Source organism: Lagopus muta, chromosome 10 (genome assembly GCF_023343835.1).
Source record: "Lagopus muta isolate bLagMut1 chromosome 10, bLagMut1 primary, whole genome shotgun sequence".
NCBI classification, from domain to species: Eukaryota; Metazoa; Chordata; class Aves; order Galliformes; family Phasianidae; genus Lagopus; species Lagopus muta.
The window spans coordinates 9,475,109-9,488,614 of NC_064442.1; the positions used below are offsets into that span (position 1 = coordinate 9,475,109).

Sequence of the window (13,506 nt, forward strand, 5' to 3'; positions counted from 1 at the left end):
CCCCACCAGTCTACTTCTGTGCAAAATACAAGCAGCAACACTGCATGGTAATACAGGACAAGGATATCCCACGTTAGAAATATGCACAAGATGTTACATGTTTCACAGAAAAATCCATGTGTATTTCATATTTCCATCTGTATGTGGCATTTTGCAAGCACCTAGCCCTCCAGATGTTTTATGCTTACTCCTTTCCAGAAGAAAAAGGGAAACACAGAGAAGGCAAAAACGTTTATTAGCATAAAAAGTACATATTCAGTAATCAAGACTCAAATTTCTGTACCTGCTACTGTTGAGGGAGGTTGTTAGAGTGTTGGAGGTTTGAGCTGGGAGACATGTTGTGTTTTTTTGTCTGTTTTCTTTTTACTTTCAGTTTTTTGTGAGTTTTTTTTGTTTGTTTGTTTTTAAGTTATGTAAACAATTCACAGTAAAACCCGTAGATGAAGACTACTAGCTATCATTTATATACTTTAAAAAGTTAAATAAAAGAACCTATTTCAGCAATACAAAAGGTAATATAAAAATGTGTTCAGATGCATGACAAATGTGTTAGAAGAAAATGCAGAAGGACATCACAAGTAAATAAAAATAATGTTTTAAAGTTAGATCATACTAGAAATTCTCTGTATGGTCCAACAAGAAAAGCATTTTGAAATTACTCAGATCTATAAGAAATCTGTACAGATGCACCTGTTTTAACTGCATTAAACACTAACATATTAGAATAATAAACTGATTAAAAAGGAATAAGAAATGTTAATTCAAGCTTAACATTTCAAGCTGCCTATTTCATAGAGCAGTAGACAGAGGTAGATGTCCAGTGTTAGTGACCAAGCTCCTCTAGCAAGGGCCTTTAGCTGTCTTGTCAAGTCTTTACATTCAAAGCCAATGTGAAAAGGCTTCACAGGTAAAGGATGTCTTTCAAAAAGCCAGCCTGAAAGTCTGCATTGCTGATGGAAGTTGTTTCAATTATGCTGCTTAAAGTGAAGAGCACTTAAGAACAAATCACTCCCTAGACCACTGTAAGGACACCACTGATAAAGCACTAGAACAAATTAATTTCAATTTTGTTAACAAGGTTGCATGAGCTCATTCCCTATGCTTATTTTTGAAGCTAAACCATTGCTGCCTAGCTGCCTTGTGACTAGTCAAAGTAAGATTGCAGGGTACCACGGCGGCGGATATCGCATGTCCAGCAATGGAAACCACCTCCCAGAGAGTTGGCATGGCGAATATTCACTTTAATTGTAGAAATGCCTGCAAGAAACATACATTGCATACTTTTAAATGAAAACCTCAAATTCATGTGGTAAGCTTTGATCGGGACATTAATTAATGCTTTATCAGATCATATGGCTGGATGCAAGTACAGAAAGTATTTCCTACTCATTTGTTAAGAATTTCTTTCCCCAAATTCTAGGCAGAGAACAAGCTAGGAACATAGTCAATTCATTAATTCCAGCCATGCCCTTGGGAATATACAGTACCCAGAGCACAGCTGGTATTTGTTGTGTTATGACATGTCAGTCATAAAAAGAAAAAAAGAAATCTCTTTCTCAGTATATGAAGAATTTGCTGAAATGCTGCTATGATGTGTGACCAGGCACATTTACATACATTTCTGTTAGCATTTATGGTTCAGACACTGAAGGTGCTCTTTCAAGTGCCTTTCAAGAAAAGTAGAATTCAAAGTGCAGATCTCCAAGTCCCTCCTTCCTCTGAGAAGGAAAAAAAAGGCCGTTGCAGTTAAAACCTCAGTTAAGGTAAGTTTCCTCCCTCTTCTTTTCAGACCTGATTTTTTTCAGCTGTGGCACAGCTTAGACAAAGTCCTCACAGGTGGACTTGGATCAGAAGGACTTTTGTGGTTTGAAGTTTGTCTTTTTGCTTCTTGGTATTTTTGCGAACTCAAAAGCAGCTCAGCAGAATCCACCATCTTGGTTAGGAATATTTTAATTCCCAGCGGACTGATCTCAGTCCTATGAATTTGCTGCCTACAGGATTTTACATAGAGCTCACGTGGAGTAAAGTTCAAGTGTAAAGGATGTGGTGACAACTGGTGTTAATAGCCTCATTTTCTAAGTGCATTAAAGCATTTATACATCTGCTCCTTGCTCATACAGAGAATTAAGAGTGCAAATCAAGAGTTACTCACTAATGCTGTAGAGCTTTTTTTTTAGAGCAGAAAAAAGCATTAGATTGCATGGTTCACCCCTGTGAGCTCTCTCAGATTCAAGGGAAGCTTCAATGAAGTGCACTCATCCATGACCACACCAGCCTTCCTTCTAGGTTCAATCTGTCTTTCCCCTTTAGTTCATTCTCTCCCTTTAAAGGAGTCTTCTGCTACTGACAATTATCATCTCTTACTCTCCAATATAATGATTGCTCACTCTCCCTGATTTTTCATATCTAACCATCTGTCATTCTTACCCATTAACACTTGCATCACCGTGAGCTTAACCTGCAGCAAGTGTCAGCTGGTCTTGAGCAGAAGCAGTTGCTCAGAAGGAGGGCAGTCTATGAGCTGTAAGTAGAGCTACCTATATCTTTCCCTCCAAATGTGATGGGAACAATTGGATTAACTGCATGACTTCAACAAATTAAGTTTGTCTTTTCAAGGAGCTAAGATAAGACTCAGATTTTATATTCAATTACAGTTCTTTTGCCACTGCATATCATATTTTTCCCTGTAATGAGGTTACATCTCACAGGAGTGAGAGTCTCCATTAAGTGAGCAGAAGCACCTGGTTTACACAGCCGAAGTTTGAAGTACAAAGAGTTTGGAACTAAAAGAGAAATCTGAAGTATTTTGGCTGCTTCACTCAGCAACGTGTGCAAGCAATCTCTCCAGCACAAAATTTGACTTCCAAATCAAACAGACAGTTTTATATTAAAAAAGTTAATTCAAAAGCATTCTACTCATACTTCTAATTAGTATTCATACCTTCCTTTGCTGCAAGCTGTAGGAGACACAAGGTGTAAGAAGCTCACATTCGTATAACTTAAGTATTCAGGAGATAAATCCCTAAATGACTCTTATTCATTAATCCAATTGTTTGAATACTTTCTCCAGTGCTGGCTGCTTTGACTACTACAAGTAAGGCCTCCATTCATCCTGATGCACATAGCTGATCTCAAGATCATTTCACTTTAAGCATATGTTAGAATAATTAGAAGAAATTAAGACATACCCAAATTTTCAAACATCTTCTGAATTGAAGTCTCATTGGCATCGACCATCACACGTTTCTCATCCAGCATTAGGACATTCATGGAAAGCCATTTGGAAGACATCCACAGTGGGTGATCTAAACACAAGAGAATGAACCTTCTACAGTAACTGTAGTTTTTGTTCCACAAAAACACTCTTAATCCAAGAGAATACTCTTGGAATTCTTAAAAAAAAATATAAAGAAACTCTGAATATACCATCTGGGATGAGTGGCACTGGTGGATGAATCACTGTCCAGCCTGATTTCTTGAAGAGCTCAATCTGAAAGACAAACTTAGATTCTAAACAGGCCTCTTAAAATATCACATTATGTCCTCCGCTTCTTCTCATTTTCTAGTGCTTTTCTTAATACAATCTAGATATACAAAGTCATGTTACAGACAAAGGTGATATATGCAGTTCAGAGCCTGTCAAGTTAAAATGATACTTGTAAGAGTATTATATTAGTATTGTGTTTGTTGTTACTTCTCACATGACTACAGGAATCACTGATATGAGTTAGAGTGCCAATAATAGAGACAGAATCAGCAAAAATATCACTTGAAATTACTTCTGCATCATGCTTCCTAAGAAACTTAGTATGCATCTTATTTAACAAAAGAAAATAAATACTGGCATTGTATGGAATAATATGCTTGTCTAAGAATTAAAAAAAATTAGTAAAATTATCCTCTTCTTATTTGGCTAAAACAGAATTGACTTTTCAACCTCACTGCCTGAAGTGTTGGAATAAATAGCTCTTTATGTAACCACGTATGTTGTAGGTGGGTATATGTGTAACCACGAGAGGGAGCTCTGATTCCGAAAACTCAGTGAGCAACTCGGTTAACGATGGAGAGGCTTCCCAAGTAGGAATTGGAACAAGAAAAAAAGGGGCGGGAGGGGGAGAGGAAGGAAGGAATTCCTCATTGGAACAGCAGAAACGCCTCGATATCTCCTTGGATACAATTACTATATTTAAGTTATCAAAGCATTACAGTAGTAGTATATCCTGTATACTTGCTTCGACCCTACACTGTTATAAAATAGATCACTTCCATCGCATTTAAATCATGTAGTCTCACAATAGGAAAGCAAAGAGCAGCAGCAGAAAACTGAGGGATACTTTTCTGAACTTATGATTGCTCTTTAAATTGAATAATTCAATGTTATTCAAGTGCACACAACTTGTGGGTTGGCAATTGTCCAGCAGAGCCCTAATCCATCTGAATAAGTTTTAGATATTGAATACCTGATACTTCCTCTTTTGCTATAATCTTACCTGATGGCACGGACGGTCTGGGTTGGACAACACAAGACCAGGTCCAATGATATTAAACGTGGCATCAATGTGCATAGGGTTGGGATCCTTAAAGGATATTACATGCACTCGGTAGTCAGGTGCAAGGTGTCTCCTCATCCATTCAATGCCCATGTAATTTGTAACCTAAAAACAGACCTAAGTTTCACTAGCTAGAACACAAACAGCATCCAAACATGGCTTCTAGAAGGTTTTATTTAAACAAATATTTAACACCAAAACATTATAAATTTGTGCCTCTAGCTAACTCCTAACAGCTAAGAGGCACTCTATGAATAAATAACTTATTTTGTCAAAACTACTATTTTAATATTTTATTAAAATATTTTAATAAAAATAATTAACAAAAAAATTTAATAATTTTATAATACTTTATATGACTTATTTTGTCAAAAATACTATTTTAAATTTTGGGAATTTAAAGAATATAAAAATATAAATGCAGTATACAATATAGACAGTAACAGAACTGCTGGAAGAAACCTTTGTTTACCTGACTCCTTTGAACAAAGATATCTCTTCCAGCTCTAATGAAATCAGCAGCATCAAAGCATGGCTCAAATTCAGTAGTTACAAATTTTCCCTGAGCAGCCAGTTTATGTCTGTCTTCAACAGAGCGGATAGGATAATCCTGGTTGTAAAAAAGAGAACAACTTTAGGCTCATGTTGGTAGGAGAAAGCTTTTGATCTCTTTAACACTTGAGAGTATTTTGAAATGAAGAGAGTCCATTTAGATCAGTAACTAGCACGTTCCTTGAAGCTGGTTTAGTTTTCTTGCTTCTAAATGAGAAGAAAAAAAAAAAGCTAAATTATGGAAGTTTAAATAAGAGGTTTCAAGCACATTCAAGAATAGGTGATGATAGATCAGTTATACTAAGAAGTTAATAGCTCCTTCGAGCCACTGTTTCTGCAGTACACTGGCTTCTGGATTCAAAGTATTCATTACTAGTTGAGTTTAACTATCAGTCCAACAAATCATTGCACAGCGACAGAGATACTGGTATGCAGCTATTTCCTAACAGAGGTGGACTTTGTACTTTTTCCATGCCTTAGAGGGGAGCAGTACTTCAACTTAGAAGGTAGATCTCCAGAAAGTTAAATATATTTTAGAATCATACAATGGAATTAAAAACAAATTAGGTAGAAAATAGCACTTAAAAAGCTACTAGATAAGTAAGCATGCAATTTACTGCTTGGATGTTTCCTAATACTGAACAACTCTTCTAAAGTAATCTCATTTAACAAAGGCTACTTTGCATCACTGGGAAGTGTCAATGCACCCAAAATGTTTTAATCGTTCCACAAGCAATTTTACTTTATTTATTGTAGCGTTTTTGTCAAGACCCTGAAGTGTTTGGGGGCCTATAGAAAACTACCAAAATTGCCTGAGTCAAAGCAAACCATTACAGAGGAAAAAAAGCAGTAAAAACTCACTTAAATATTTAGAAGATAAATAATCAGTTTAAATCCTCCACTATTTCTTCATTTAACTTCCAAAACTTCATGCAAAACAAGAATTATGAGGTCTTTTTGGTGAAAAATGTGAATAGTCTGACTTTCCTGATACACTCTGAAAATATGGACATCCTCAAAGAATCTTAATTCTTTAAAGACATCTTTGTGATGTCCTTCCAGCAATACTGCGCTTCAGTCAGCAATCAAAACAACTCAAAGCAGACCTGAATTCAACTGGCACAGCTTCCTGCTTCTTATTACGCAGGCATAAACTCAGTTTCACATGGAAAGACCATGAAATATCTGCATACATGGATAAGTTCCCTATTTCCCCCACCCCCCTCCCAATTTTGTGAAACAGATGTTGAAACTGACAGAAGTTCTGAAGCAAAATGAGAATAATACCTGATCATAGAGCTCATCTGCCATAGTGGGTTTGGGAGCAGTTGTCCATTTAGCACCATTGTTGAAGTAATCTTTAATTATTCGCCTATATGCTCTGTACTCAAAGAAACGAGCACGCCAAGCCATAGGCGCTTCAATGATTTCATTTCCTACCACCAGCAGGATGTCTCTTGGCATGGCAGCATACATACCTAAAAGGAAAAATTCCACTCATTGATGAGACAAATATGCTTTGCTCATTTCTTTCAGGCTATTTACTTTTCACACTGATTTTTACCATTACTGCTCTCTGAAAGACTTGCAAATAGCATCTTCACAAAAGTCAGAAAACCAGACCATAAACAGGACCTTACTGACATCCCTCAGTTTTTCTACATGATCAGAAGACTTGCTTCAAACCCTCACAATGCTTTGCTCATAACAAGTTTACAGCTAGCAGGGAGTCATCTGCAATCTACAAGTCCCCACTTCCCAAACTGGTTAATGGAAATTAAATAGACAAGTGTCTAAGGATGATTCAGATCAATAAAATGAGGTAGCTGGTTATCCAAGTGGACCACATTTCTTTATATTACATCCTTTTTAACAGTGATAGCACAGAATAGGAATTTGATGCAGTGCAGAACTAGTCCCAAAAGAGGTTGTAAACAAACAAACAAAACAAAAAGAAACAACAATTAACTGCTTTGTAGTTATGTAGTGCAGCACTGTGACATGTCAGCAATCCAGATGTCATAATTCCAACCATAAAGATTTTCTAAGTCATGGCTACACCCAGGCACAATGACCCAAACTAGCACTGGTTCATACTCCTGCTTGGAACAGGGAATAAGACTAGATGGCATCCAAAGTGCCTCAGAAAAGAGCTGAACAGACTGTAATGCCTTCTACAAAGGAATAACATTTACCCGTAGATTCAAAATCAGGAGTTTTATACTTCACAGACCAGTCAATTGGATCAGGCCTCTTGACAATTACACCTTCTTTTTTCAAAATATTGCACATCTCTTCAATTTCAGCAATAGCTTTTTTCACATGGTCTTTGGGGAAGCTTTCACCTCCAAATTTCTGATAGAATCCCCAATACTTTTCATATGTATTGGCCTAAAGCAAAAGGACAAGTGACAAAGAATAAGCAGCAGTTATTTTTGTAAAAGTGGAACAGATACACAATATACAAATCTTCACATTTAGAGTTTCACCAATTCCACATTGCTTTGTATAAAGTTACCACCATCACATCCCAGTGCATCTTAAGTTCAAGTCCAGCAATGATTTGAGGAGTTGGTGAGAGCTGTTACTGTCCTGCTGATCCTTTTAGAATATGGCTGGGGTGGTGCAGGGAAAGGAAGGGAGAAGCCTCAAGACTTCAGTTAATGCTGCCTATTATTCCTTCTTGAGAATTCCTGTCCTAGTAGTACACTACCGTATTTTTGTGCTTACTTCTGCTATTAATACTTACCACTGGCAAGGTTTTGCTCAGATTCTTTATGATGTGCATGTATCCAGTTACTAGATATGTATAAGTGCAGGTGTTAGGCTAGTTGTGAATGGCTGATGTCTTCACAAATACTTCCACACAGTGTAACAGAGTTAAGTTACAGCTGTACATGCTGAGAAGACTCACTCGACTAGCAGACAGTTTTAGCACTGCTGACAGACAGTACATGTGGCATGATGCCCAAATGAAGTGTCTTTTGATGAACAGCAGAAAAAAAGAAAAAAAAAAGATAAGTCAGTTCTGGAAAGGAGAGAAGTATATATTTCATTCCCATTTGCAAACGTAGTGCTTTGGCTTTGAGATGGGATTTTCAGGGTATTATATTTCCTCATATTTTTGTTTATGGATGGATCAGTAGCTCATGTTCCTTGTTTCTACTGATGGAAATACTATCACAAATAACATAGTAAATTGCTTCTTTACCAGTCTTCTTCCCTCTCCAGTCACAGCCCTACAGAAAGTCTCAATATTAGCAAATTGCAGATGAAAATCACAACAGACTGCATAAACATCTTCTATTTACACTTCAGTTACAATTTACCAGGTAGAGCTGCCATGTGGCCATGAAAGATTTGGGCCTCATTACACCAGACCTGTACAAACACCACAGAAAGGAAAGCCTTCAGACATGACATCTAACAAAGCTAGCACAAGTGCACATGCCTGCAGTCACCTTCTTACAACCTCACCCTGCCTACTGTCATAGCAGCGGCACCAGAATTCTAAAGCAGCAAGGGACAACGTGCCTTGTAGGCCAGAAGCAGCCATGTTTCAGGTAAAGCAGCAGTCTACAGAATGCAAGTGACACATTCATCTATTGAGTGGATTAATCCAAGTACAACACTTACAGGCAATCCTCTGCTCTTTAAATCCTCTGATTGTTTTCTCTATCTAAAAACTAATTCAAAAGTATGCCCCTGTATTCAGGGTTAAGGAGAAAACAGAGGTTTTTATAACAAATTTTAAAACATTAAGCTGTTTCAGCAGCCTATCTTTGGAAGCACTTCATTTGGATTTATGAGCTGCGAAAGCAGCAGCTCAGACAGGTCTCTGCTAACACTCAGACACAGGAGCAAGTGCGAACAGAGCCCTTTCGGAATGACAACAGAAGGGATCAGAAGTAGTAAATACAAGAGTCAGGACTTCCCTCTACCAGTTCTGTTCAGTCAGCCAGGGTGAGGGACAGCAATGGGACACAGGAGAACCTGCCCTCTGTAACACAAGGCCTCTCCTGTCACTGCAGTCCCAACCACCTTCCCAAAAGCAGCATTCTGGGCAGAGACAAGGCAGTGATGAACCCCCAACCCTGAGTATTGCTGATATGGCAATTCATCTGAAGGTATTTCTAACAATCCAAGCTATGCACAGTACTCTCTACTATTTCTGGGAAATTGCCCTTAAACTACAGAGGTAAGAAAGAAAAAAAAAGGTCAGTCTTGTAGATATTCTTAACATTTGTACGTAAAGAAGTTTGCCTCACTTGCGTGAGGCAAAAGCCTCAGTATGGCCATCCTGCTCCTCCACCACTGGAACTTCTCATCCTTCTTGGGGGATTTTATTCCTTCCCTCCCAACCCCCACAGAGGTCTCGGGTAATTTGATCACCTCAGGGCTGCCAGCTGTGCAGACACCACATGCAGATCACATGAACGGCCTAGCACTCCTATGGAATCCCATTCTGCTAAGGAGATAAGTTTGTCCTGAGGAGTAAAGCTAGCTGTTTTCAGAACCACCCATGATATATTTCAATCTCCTTAATTCCTTAGAGGTACAGCTCTCCTTTACTACTGCTCCTCTTTTTCAAACCTGTAAAATGACACCTGAGGAACACTAATCCAATGGTGTAATCTTAAAATTAAGATTTTAAGATGAAATAACACAGCAAAAACACCCCTCTTATCCTATACTTTCTTAATAGCTGAGGAAAAAAGCTACACAACTGAGATGTCTCTTTTGTATTAACTCAGGGTTAAGACTTCAGGCCCCTTGGATCACATACTTGCAACTTATTTCAGTCTGCTCAAAAAATACTGCATACAGGAAAGAGCCTTAAATAACCTCCTCAGTGCACATTATGAGCTACAGCCTGAAAGTATCAAAGAAACTGCAGTAGCCTTTGAGGGGAAAAGAACAATAACACCACAAATTTATTTTCAGAAAGAAATTTAAGAGTGCTGTGAGAAAAGGGTGATATTTAACAAACAGCAGAATCACTTCCTATCGTTGATATATATTTTAAACATTTATAGTGGGAAAACAATATTACCAAGGATATCTAGACCTACCTTAAGGTAAACTTTCACTCAAGATATTATGACCCAACTCTTACATGAGAGAAAGCTCTTCATCAAAAATGCATTATTCACAAAACTGAAAAAATATTGCAAAGGACAATGTCATAAAGCTCAACTATTTGACTTAATATCAACTGCTTCAGAAGAACACAAGTGAATGACAAGACTTCAGATGAATGTGCTAATTCAAACAAGGGCATCTTCCTAATTAATGTAATGGTTAGCTTTCTGGTTAAGATTTCCCATGGCTTTCCAATAGAGTACTTACCTCTACATAACCTACATACTCCATTTCAAGCTTCCAAAAGAACGACAAATTAACTGTGAAATTCATTCATTCCTCTTCTTTATGCCAAGCATTTCATTTCTACATCACAGCAAAAAGACTTCTCGTACTTTCAATGTACACAGGTGAGCTGAACGCAGCCATGCTCCCTTATATTTTGCAAACATGTATACAATTTTAACCCACAACTTAGAAGTACCCCCAAAGAAAATATTTATCAAAAGCGTTTTATAATTTGAGATGTGCTTTTTGAAGTATTTCAGGTACAATACCTTAGTTCTTCTTTTTTAAACTGCCTGTTTTTAATGTTACTTTTTAAAACCTCATTCGCATACTTGGCAGAAGGCATGTGATGTGTGTAAACCCTAGGAACTGCCACTTACAGGAAAGTTGTAGAGAAAGAGATTCTTATTTACCTGCTGTTCCTGGCTGTTGTGTTACACTGTAGCAACATGCATAGACCTCCCTTACCATTCAGGGGGGTGGCCAAGATTTGAACATCTGAATCTATTCATATCTTTCACTACTGGCAAAGTAGGATTACTCAACTATGCCCCCAAGGTGGAATTACTACGTCAGCTTTTACAGCACAATTAAGAATAGAAAACAGAGAAAATTAGGAGAAAACACATTTCTGCAAGCACACTCTATCACTAACACCTGTTGTGGACAACGTATTCCTCAGATTAGACATTTTAAATAAAGGACAGCTAGAAGTAAAGCTTTCTTTAACCTCCCATAGTAGGCCTTCAAATTTCAGAGTTAATTGTATACTCTGGCATTCCTCATTTATCTTTTTTATAGTGCACATAACAGAAAGTGAAGTTCATTGAAACCCCGCTAACTATGACATTTCAGCAAGGCAGACACTTGAAAGTGTATTTTTTCTGACATTAAAGCCCTTGAGCACTACTTGAGAACAGAATTTCACCCAAATGCGATGCTACCACATAACAAAGAGTGACACTAGGGGTTTGGTTTTTTTGCATATGCTTTCTGTCCAATCACTATGGTATTTTATATAGAAGTATATAAATGTACATACATACATTTTACATTTAAAAAGCCAACCCTCATTAGCTTCTTTTTCTGAGGCTGCTAGAATTTCTCTGCGTTGTCTGAAATAGGATTCTGGAGATTGGTAAGCAAGCTTCAGCTTTCAAGGTGTAAATAGAAGCAATAAAGAAGTCAGTAGCAAATCTTCATTGAGCTCACTGGGGCCAAGATATCTTCTCAAATATCCCAGCGTACGTCAGAGGAGTACTCCTCTAACTGGCAATCAGAACCACCAAGCTGCAGTAATTCATTCATACTCCTGCAGACACCTCTGCCCAGTGTCATCACTCAAGTTTTAAATGATAATTTACTAAGGTAAAAGGGGCTGGAGGACAAGAAATCTTTTCCATTAGTACATCCAGCACTTCCTCTAAATTACCATTTCCAGGACTTCAAATATCTTTTTAGTATAACCTCTTCTTTGCCAAAAAGGTGTGGGTCCTGGCAGGGAGCATGGAGCTGAGCGTTAGAGTCAATGCGTTCCTGCTTCCCTTTTTACACTGAGCTTTTTGGCCAATTCTGTAAAGATATCCTTAACATTTTACTAAGGCAGCAGATGCATTGTGCCATTTTACCGGGACAGCCGTGCACTACTGTACATCCTGATTATGCCCAGGAATGCAAGTAAAACCACACATTCAGCACCTTTAAAGTCCAGGTAAAGTTCACAGTAAGAATCTGGAGCAAGCGCAGCATTCGCAGCATTCGATCACTCCTTGTAAGCTAGAGAATGAGAGCTTCTGCTTTGTTTAAAACCATTTAAATTCTAATGTTCCGGGTAAAGCTTTACTTAAATGTTCATAAGAAGCAAAGCAAGGCAGAAATGCAACATTTAGAGAACAAAGAAACATGGATTTAATTGTTGCTATAGTTTCATACATGACAAAAGAACCTGAAGAAAAGGTAAGAATACACTTCTATAGGAAACATGGGAGTTCCAGCAAAAGCTATTTGAAGAGAACAGTCCTGCCTGCCTGCAGCTATAGACCTCTGTCTTTCTCTGTAGAAAATGACACTTTCCCTCCTCAAGCAGTAACTCCAAATAGTTCCAAGCCCCAGCTTGCTACTGAGGTGACAGGGCTGATGTAGGTTTATCTCAAATGCTGCAAGTTGTGACTTGGCAGTGGGAACAAGAACCATCACTCTCACCAACATGGTGATGCTGCAAGATACCACGGATGTAAACCACACCTTGAGAGGGGAATTCTCCTAAGCAAAAACCACATCTTGCGCAGTGCAAAACTTGAGCTGTACGTATTGAATCTGCATTACTTCCCACTAAAAGTTGCTTTTACCCCTTTTTACCTTGACCTCCACAGAAAAAGGAGGAACACGGGCGTTTTCAGCTCTTCCCACAATGACCTCTTCCAGGGGGTCCCACTCGTTGTAGGAGCAAACGGGGCACTCCTTGGGGCTGTGGGCTTTGTCCTCAGCAGCACTGCGGTTCTGGGACGCCGCAGCCGCTTGGGTGCTCTGCAGAGATCGCTGCACCCATCCCGTGAAGGCCCTTCCGAGCTTAAAACAGAAACAAAGATCACGTTTTCCTCACAGAAGGCAGCATGCAACAGCTCAGTCCGCGCTGAGCGCCTCACGCTGCAATCCTAAAGCGACGAGCGTCGTTTGGAGCATCGGCAGCAACACAGTTTATTAGAAGCGCTCTCATTCACGGCGTGCTCAATGCTTTAAGGACAACGTGCCTTTTAAAGCGCACTCAGGCAAACAGCGCTGACAGCGGTGAATGGCGTCACCGAGCCCGGCGCCGCCGAACCGGGGGTCTCCGCCCCACGCCCGCTCAGCCCCGACTTTCCCTCCCAGCACCAACCCTCGAGCCGATGAAATGCGCCGCTTCGGCTCCCCGGCTCCCCCCGCGCAAACACCGCACGCGCAACATCTCTGCGGATGGCGGCAGCCCCGCGCCGCCCGGCCCGCGCCCTTATAGCGGCCGGCCACGCCCCGCCCGCCCAGCGCTGAGGGGCGCGGC

The 13,506-nt window shown here is 39.3% G+C and overlaps 1 protein-coding gene across 2 annotated transcripts; it reads right to left on the reverse strand.

The window, feature by feature from the left end:
• Positions 1 to 218: 218 nt before the first annotated feature.
• Positions 219 to 13,482, reverse strand: GATM (glycine amidinotransferase). Of its 2 annotated transcripts, XM_048956783.1 has the most exons (9): positions 13,348 to 13,482; positions 12,831 to 13,040; positions 7,298 to 7,493; positions 6,390 to 6,580; positions 5,023 to 5,160; positions 4,491 to 4,655; positions 3,427 to 3,490; positions 3,189 to 3,305; positions 219 to 1,257 (listed from the first exon to the last, which is right to left on the reverse strand). In XM_048956783.1, the coding sequence occupies exons 1-9, from the start codon at positions 13,414 to 13,416 to the stop codon at positions 1,145 to 1,147; spliced, it is 1,263 nt and encodes a 420-aa protein (XP_048812740.1). In that variant the 5' UTR covers positions 13,417 to 13,482; the 3' UTR covers positions 219 to 1,144. The 2 variants fall into 2 exon arrangements, with proteins under 2 accessions (XP_048812740.1, XP_048812741.1); XM_048956784.1 differs by lacking the exons at positions 12,831 to 13,040; positions 13,348 to 13,482 and adding an exon at positions 7,852 to 12,820.
• Between the last annotated feature and the right edge of the window lie 24 nt (positions 13,483 to 13,506).